The following is a 9244-nucleotide window of genomic DNA, read 5'->3' on the forward strand; positions in this document are numbered from 1 at the left end:
AATAAAATCCATAAACAAGAGAGAAAAAAAAGAAGAAATTGAAGACGGGACAGTGTGGCATTTGAGCTCAAAAACGGTCATTTTATAATTCGATTGTCTTGTTGGTATTACTAGAACATACTTCAGTCCCTTTTATCTTTTAGGTACTGAAAAAAATAATTAAAAAATTGGTAAATTTTCAGCTCAAAATAAATTTGTAGACTACCAACTGAACGTTTATGCAAATAAAACGGGCACTTAAGGAAATTTACGTTTAAGGTTTCAGTTAATAAACTGAAATTTTGTTGTCCGACGTAGTCTGTTCATTTAAATTCGATAAGATTAATCTGCGTGATGTGAATTCTGGCAACTTTTTTGACCAGCTCAAAGTGATGACCTCAAGCCAATTGAGCATGTCTGAAATGTACTAAAAGACGAGTAATGTTATTGCAACCTGCTTCATAAAACATCAGGGAGCTAAAATGAGTCATTGTAGAAGAGTGAGAACATACTAACGTTATTAAAAACGTTAGTCAAAACGTTATTATAAACTTCGTGGAAAACATGCCCAGGAAGCTGTGATTTTGTCACACTCGTTATTAGGTTTTAACATTAGTTTTAATAATAAAAAATAGTAAAAATACTTTTTTGCAAAAAAGTTAATTAATATTATTACATTATGTACTTACCTATAAAGAGTAACTGATGACTCAGACACAAAAATGTGTCCATCTCGTCATTTAAGTTCCGATAATAATCTTCAGGTACGAATACGACGTGGACAAAACGTTAGCTCAGATCCGCTTCCTCACACCGAGTAATGACATCCTGGGGGTGATTAACTGGTTCGCAGTTCACCCCACCAGCATGAATAACACCAACAAGCTGATATCATCAGATAATGTGGGATATGCGTCGATTCTTATGGAGAAAGCTCTAAACGGCAATGAAACTTTGCCAGGCAAGGTATATTTAGATTTTTATATGTATGTATTCGAAATAAAGTTTTCTGTGATTATAACACGTCGACTATATATGGTTACCATGGAATACGATTCAGTTGCGCGTTGTTTTGGTGAAAATGTCTCCTATTTTTTTATACTACAACCTTCGTAGTTTGGGTATTTAGTATTTCTTTTTTATGTAATAGCAGGCAAACGGGCAAGACCTGATGTTAAGCGATACCGCCGCCCATGGAGAAACGTGATAATCAGAAACGTTACATAGTTCAATTCACGTCGTAATTAAGTCTGGGTCGTAATTTGTGCTGCAGAATCAAGTTTAAATTTTTTTAATAATTTGTTTTTCCTTGTTGAATTAAAAAGTCGTATCCTATCCGAACCAATTTCCATCTTTTTATAAATTGTCTCTTCACTGACACATCTAACTTAATACTAATTAGTAATTTAAGTTTCTCCTAATTTACTAATAAGGACATTTAACATAAGAAAGTGTCCAATAACTGCTCTTGTGTTCTATTTTTTCACTAACCACTGTTTAGCACTTAAGACTTACGTGGACTAACACTAATTCACTAATTCAAATGGCTTTGTCGTTTCCAATCTTCCCACTAGGCTCGTAGTGTCAAACAATAACGTGAATATTTTTTGATGAAAGATGTCTTTTTTTAAATAAAACATGGGCAAACCGGCAGCAGTCTCACCTAATGTTAAGTGATACCGCCGCCCATGGACACTCTCAATGCCAGAGGGCTCGCGAGTGCGTTGTCGGTCTTTTGGAGAATTGGTGATGTCTTAAATATTCTGGACATAACAGTAAATCGATGTTGTTCTAGGGTCGTATAGTATGTGCGTTCGCCTCGACCAATCTGGGCGACGTCTCCCCAAACACCCGAGGTCCCAAGTGTGAATTTTCTGGTCTTCCGTGCGATCAGGAGAAGTTGTTGTGTAAAGGGCACAAAGAGAGATGCTTCGCTTCCGGGCCAGGGAGAGATATGTTCGAGAGCACCAAGATCATCGCCACGAAACTCTTTGACACGGCTATGGTGAGGTTTTTATGAAATTTAGTAATTGTTGATTTTTATCGTATAACAATTTTGAACCAAAAAAATTATATTTATTTGTTTGATTTTCTGAATTGATAATTACGTCAACATATTACCCACACATTGTCTATGCTTGAACACGAAAATGCATTTTCGAGGATTCCTATAAAAAGTATATGTAATATTACTTTTGAGGGCTTTGCTTACTTTTTCGGACAAGAGGAGGGGGGGGGGGGGATAAATTGCATTAAATCTGCTTACGTAATGCTTGAACTGCCCCTTAACGGAAATGCGTAATCTGAATGAATGAATGATGAATTTCTTGCGTCTATCATGTGATTCAAATAAAAAACTCACTCACTCACTTGTAAATGAAACAATGTATTTAACGATTCCAGAGCTAGAAAATTCATCCAGGTTGAGATTGTCAGCATTTTTGTTTATTTCTATCATTCTTAAGTGATCGTGTTATCCCATATTAATTCCAGAGAGTTTTACGTCAACTCGGCGAAGACTTAACTGGATCGATAGGTGTGGTCCATCAATTCGTGGATATGCCCAAGCAAGCCGTATCTCCCTATGATCCTATTACGCAGACTTTTAATGCGGTAAGTTTTTTAAATTATTTTTTAAAGTGTTTCGATTTCTTTATCGACGTTGGAAATAAATGTATCGTCACATTTTTCTGTTTCGCGCCATCTTATTCGTGATACTACGGTTAATTCGAAGTCTTTAATAAAATATATAATAACGATAACAATGACAGTATTCATTCTATTATAATTAATTAAATTATGTAATAATCTTAGTACTTAGTAATAAGGTAAAATGAAATAATTATTTTATTTGTATTCATGTCTATAATAATAAAAGCCTTTTATTTTTCGAAAAATAAGGTCATAAAGAAGTTTCACTTCTAACGTGTGTACACTAGTACACGCACACTTTTTTATTTATAACTACGAGACACATTTATTGTTTTACGAATTTTGTTGCTTTAATAAAATATATAAAAATTAATGTGTTAAAACTAAGTGTAAACTTAATGTAAAACGTAGTGTGTGTTAAACTTAGTTATGAGTATAACTTAGAAATTAGATTTCAAAAGGACTTAAAATTAATATGATTTGATTAGTTTTGTCTAAACCATTTTGAGACTAATAATTCTTAACTATAAAAGATTGTTAAATTCTTATATGCGATGAAAGACATATGGAGTTGATAGACTATATCGTGAGGAATTCGTCAAATACTGCTTGAACTTACGTTTCTTACATCAACACTGAGTTCTGTATCGCGCAGCCCGGATAACGATCACTATTTAAGCCATGACTTGCTTAAGCTATTCATATGATGGAATCCATAATATATACCTTCTTGTATATATGATGGAATACATTATTATTAAAGTCTCAAAATGGTTTAGACAAAACTAATCAAATCATATTAATTTTAAGTCCTTTTGAAATCTAATTTCTAAGTTGATATAATTAGAAGTTGATTCCTTTTTTTCTAATTCTTTCATCTTCGACTATAGTATAATGGTTTTTTGTTATATATAAATAGCTGAGGAACAACTAAACGAGTACATATATTTATTTATGTTATACTTTTGAACCTGTTTTTATTACAGAGTGAAAAGGTATCTGGTTGCATACCCTCTATGGGGTATAGTTTCGCTGCTGGGACCACAGATGGCCCCGGTGCTTTCGATTTCAAACAAGGGACGACTTCCTCTAACCCCCTTTGGAACGCCGTACGGGATTTCCTCGCTGAGCCTACTCAAGAAGACATTGACTGTCACGCGCCTAAACCAATATTGTTGGCCACTGGGAGGGTAAGTGTTGATTGGGAAACACTTAATAGATCAAACTTTAAATTTGGTTAAGTGTCTAAGGGAGCATTCAAGTGTAATACTTGACTTCATGCAATTTTTGGAGATTCTTTATGAACTTATTCTACTACTTCTTTATTGATTTATGAACCCTTCAATAAGTCAACTTAGTTTTTTGTTAGTTTACCGTTATGTTAGGTATAAGTTCAACTTGTAAATGATTGAAACTAGTTGACACCCAACTTCAAAGAGTTTCAATTATATCAACATCCTTACAACAACCACCTCCGAACTTAACTTACGTTAGTTATATTTTCTATGTCCACAAATTTCCGGTAAACAATATTCTAAAGAGTACCTTCGACTTAAGATTTTCTTACTTTTAGATGAAATTCCCATACGAATGGCAACCTCGCGTTGTATCGTGTACAGTGGCCCGAGTTGGGGGCTTGGTACTCGCAGCCGTGCCTGGTGAATTCACTACGATGTCTGGTCGGCGCTTGCGCAGCGTGGTCCAAAAGGCGTCAAACGCTAAACGGGTCGTTTTGGCTGGATTATCGAATATCTATTCGGATTATGTTGCTACACCTGAAGAGTATCAGGTATTGATTTTAAATATAGTGTTATTTTATTTTAATGCCTAAATATATACTCCATATATTTGTGTAAAGTCTTGGTGGATTAATTTAAAGGAATTTAAATATTTGTCTCTTTCTATCGTATGATTTATTCATTTATAAAAAGAGACAGATATATTGAGGAATAATGTTATAGGCTCAGAGGTATGAAGCTGCGTCGACAATCTTCGGCCCTCACACCCTCGACATTTACCTCAACAAGTATGTTGAACTCACCGATGCACTGGTTAAGGTAAGTAAACATGAAATCAGTGGCGCTAAAACCTTTTTAGGTTTGGGCCTCAGACTATTATACCTATTTTATGATCATTTGTTAAACTGTGTGGTAAGGCGGGTGTCGCCTTCGATTTTTTGAGTCTAAGGTCTCACGATGTTTACCTTCAGCGTTCGAGCGAATGTTAAATGCTCACAAAGAAAGTAAGTCCATTGGTGTAAAGCCGGGGATTGAACTTACGACCTCAGGGATGAGAAGTTTCTTGTATACCTTGCTTAGGTTAGGTTATGCATGGTTATGTACATTCCGGTGTTAAATAATAATTCAAAAACTGTTAGTGTACGTATAAATTCATGATAATGAAAAAAATCTTAATAACGTATACGTTCGTATACGTCAACTGGAACTCGGAAGAGTCTAGTCCACACGGAATCCTTTCAAAATATCTTCTTTATATATAGTTCTTTTTCAACTTAATATGACGGCGTATTAAACATTCTTACGGCTTTATTTATGAAGCTGTATACATATATGACCCCACACAGCAGCACAAATCAATATTTGACATGACAGCGTCTAATAAATGACCGCCAGCTACACGCACGAAAAAGCATGACTCATTGTCCTGTTACGCTCATTGTACGCATGCGCCGCATCCATCTCTCTTCCACTCGATTAGCCTATGAGTCCTCCTTTTTTGTATCCATACATAGTGCTAAAATAAAATTCAATGTTATTCATAAAAGTACGCAATCATTTCATCAATGTTTAGTTCTAGCGTTGTCACGTTAAACTATCGCCCATATATAAGCTTTACAGACAACCATTAAAACAAAAAAATATTGGCCATTACTAACTGTTATCTGTGTTTAGATGCACATAATTATAATATCTGTCTACGAATATATTGGTTTAATAATTCTAGGGTACACCAGTAGACAACGGCCCAGAGCCTCCAGATTTCAGCGAACACTTGATCACCCTCGTCCCACCGGTGCTGTGGGATGCCGCCCCTTGGGGTCACGAGTTCGGAGATTGTGTAGAACAGCCCCAGCATTCTTATAGCTGGATGGATACCGTTACTGCTAAATTTGTAAGAATTCCCCGATTATACCAGCCTGAATATCGCCTCAATGAATATCGTTTTATAGATTAGCTTACTACTTTATTAAGAAATTGAAGCAAAAATAAATAAGCGTCTCCACGCACCAATTAAGTTTGGGGCCAGTAGCGAATCTCAAAAAATCAAAATATATTAAAATTAGTTTATCAAAATCCGCTTATTCAGTTAAGATACGTCTTAGCGCATAATTATAAACTTATAATTATTTACATAAAATTAAATTTAAATTTTTCCGACGTTTCGCCTGCTTTACAGCACTGATAATGTTGACATTCAACACCTTTTGTCTTTCAGTCACCGTGACCACGCACGCTGTAAAGCACGTGAAACATCGGGAGAAATTTAAAATTGTGGAAAATAATTATATTTACAAAATTACCAGGAGGCCTTGTTCTGAGAAGAACGGGCAAGAAACTTTCACCCTTCCTCTACAATACAATTATTCAAAGGAAAATGTCATAATACTATTACAATTGGGCCATTGGGGTGCTTTAAATAATATAGGCTTTTTGTTCTACTCTATATTAACCACTCGCGTATTACAATAGAATATGAACAGTCATAGAGAGTCTCTACATCTGGCTATACTCTCGGGGCGTAACTCCTACGATTTAGGGAATCGTCACGCTTATAAGTGAGCTAAATGCCTTGGCTCGTACAATAATTGTGGAACTTAATTAAATATGACTCGCCCGATATGAAAAAAACTACTTTTATATGCAATTGTCGCGCTCCTAAACAGGACTGCTATGGTTACATTAATACAAACCACAGCGGTTTTCTAATGTAACATATTCTGATTATTTTGTATAATAAAAAGAAAAACAAAAAAAAATGTAATTTAAGACTACTTATTTGAGGATTTGACCGGTCCGATGAGGTATTTGATCAAAGAAAAATATTCGCGTCCGTTTACGTTGTCCGAGGGGTGCAGGCATATGTGGGGCAAAGGGGGTGCAATGAGAATGTAAAACACGTATAAATGACATTTTATAATCTTAAATACGGCATTATGCGAATATTGAGGATGTTCTTGTCGAATCGAAAACTTTACTTTAATACATTCTCTGATTTGAGGGTTTACCGTAGCGACGAGAACATTAAACCCATGAACATTTTGTGTTTGATTAAGCTATTCTGCTATTCGGGACTGATAAAAATACATGAAAATAGGTCGAGCCATTCTCGAGTCATAGGTGTTCGAATAAACCCGAACTTGTTTTATATTAAGATATGAAATGATATTTCATATAAATTATAATAATAGACAAATATTGCTATTTAAGTCTGAACATATTTTTAGTTTTGATACTGACAAAAATAAACAATAGACATTTACCAGATTATGTACTTCTTACAAATTATTAAAAATTTCAAAAATGTCTATATAAAATTAACTTTATGTAAATAATAGTTATAAGTTATACCTCAGGTATCAGGTCACCCGCGTAACAGCATTCGTCACGGGCGCTGGTACTCCACGGTCGAGAGACTGGAGTCGGAACAGGATGACGCCTGGAGTGTTGTGGCCACCGATGCCGATTGGGAGACCAAGTGAGGATAGCTTTCTGTAAAGCTCGTATATTCTACATAGTGGCGTACAAATTTGTTTTAATAAGAATTTGACATTTAATATTTTATCTTTTTAATGTACTGGTATAAGCCGCATTTGTGACTAACTTCGGAGCATCCACAAATCATCGTAGTTATCGTCTATCACTTAAATACATTTAAAAAGTTCGGTCCCTGTGGCAGTGTACCGTTGGCTATACATATTAATAATATTAATTTTGTTGTTTTATATAATAATACTTATCAAATAAATAAAGTACCGTCGTATGAGCGAGTGATAAGCATAGAGTTAATAAACCATTGTTTTTAGATTCACTTGGATCCGTAACTCAAAGATCCTGGGGACCAGCCACGCTCAGATAGACTGGGAGATCCCCGAGAGGACCCCACGGGGTACATACCGCCTCCACCACTACGGGAGCTATAAATACATATTGGGAGGCATTTATCCCTATCACGGGTTTTCGAACAGCTTTGAAGTAACATAATTTATAGAAATAACATTATTTTTATATAGGAGAAGAATATTATGGCTATTGTAATAGACTTTTGCATACAAAAATATCGCGTGATAGAATTTTGTGTCTTAGAGATCAATGTTTTTGTCATCTGCTGGGCTACTCTATATCTGATGCCATTACTGCTGAAGTCCAATTATTACATATTTTATAAATAACTAGCGGATCCAACCGAAGTCCTGCATGAATGTATTAACCGACTGCAGTCGACTGATTTGTGAATCTAAACCATCCAGGACGGCCCAGCCGTTTAAGAGGAGTTCAGTGACATACACACTTACAGAATATATTATATAAAGATAAATATTTTGATGTATTTCTTTTCAATATTACTTTTTATAGGATTGTGCCAAAATCTTAATTTATATATAATATATGTATAATACTAAAGTAATAATGTTTGCTCAAAATAGTCCAAGCAGGAGTTTCCACGATTTTTATATATATACGTGATATAAATATAACTCTAGTCTAAATGTAATTTAAATCCAACATTTTTATACCGCAGGTCGGTTAAGGATAGAGGGACAAAGAATACTAAAACATATTAAATGTCGTGTTTTTCTAGAGTTGAGAGTCGAGACTTAGCCGTAAGTAGCTAGATTTTGACATACGGAAGTCAGGACCGTAGAGGTCTGACGGCTTCAGGCAACAAAGGAGTGGAGGCCCCCAAATTATTTTCCAAATATAATGAACAAATTTTAAGTCGAGTTTGTCAATCAATAATGTATTTTGTAACTGATTACTAGTGGTTGTCCTACTATCAGGTCCTGACGGAAGTCATAACTCATACTTAGCGCAGTCAAGATCTTACCCATAATGTATCGATACCAAATTAGTTGTAAAATGGTTCGGAATAAAACGCGATTATTTATTACCTTTATATATATATGCACTATGTATATATTGTCTTTGATACTAAAACCATAATACTCTTGTCTCTTTCTAACAAATTGTTAATACACTGTGATGAAAAGAGACGGTCTACTCAAATATGTTAAAATTAAAAACCTAAATTGAACTCTCTCTTTAAACTATAATAGTTTTGTCTCTTTCTGCCAAACAGCGTTTACATTGTGATGAAAGGAGACAGTTGAACACTAGAGTTAAAGAAAAAGAGTTGAATTCTTTTTATGACTAAGGGGGTTATATGTGTATAGAATATATTTTTGTCACCTTAGTAATGGAGGACTCGGACGCCTAATCAATTGATTTAATACATATAATTTAGACGTTCGATAAGAGAAGAAATTGTGCTCACACCGTGCCATTTAAGGGCATTTTTTAAATTAAGAATTTCACTTGCCTTTTGTGTTATATAATGTTATTAATACCAGAAATGTATAAAATAAAGAATAATA

The 9244-nt window shown here is 34.7% G+C and overlaps 1 protein-coding gene across 2 annotated transcripts in view; it reads left to right on the forward strand.

The window, feature by feature from the left end:
* Positions 1-9244, forward strand: part of LOC123707994 (neutral ceramidase) — a 36531-nt gene extending 27287 nt beyond the window's left edge. For both annotated transcript variants that reach the window (XM_045658398.1, XM_045658399.1), the window contains 9 exons: positions 744-945; positions 1775-1984; positions 2473-2592; positions 3618-3821; positions 4205-4420; positions 4593-4688; positions 5596-5763; positions 7226-7347; positions 7676-9244. In XM_045658398.1, the coding sequence (XP_045514354.1) occupies positions 744-945; positions 1775-1984; positions 2473-2592; positions 3618-3821; positions 4205-4420; positions 4593-4688; positions 5596-5763; positions 7226-7347; positions 7676-7853 (1516 nt within the window). In that variant the 3' untranslated portion in view covers positions 7854-9244. The remainder of the gene's footprint in view (positions 1-743; positions 946-1774; positions 1985-2472; positions 2593-3617; positions 3822-4204; positions 4421-4592; positions 4689-5595; positions 5764-7225; positions 7348-7675) is intronic.

This window comes from Pieris brassicae, chromosome 4 (assembly GCF_905147105.1).
Source record: "Pieris brassicae chromosome 4, ilPieBrab1.1, whole genome shotgun sequence".
Taxonomy (NCBI): Eukaryota; Metazoa; Arthropoda; class Insecta; order Lepidoptera; family Pieridae; genus Pieris; species Pieris brassicae.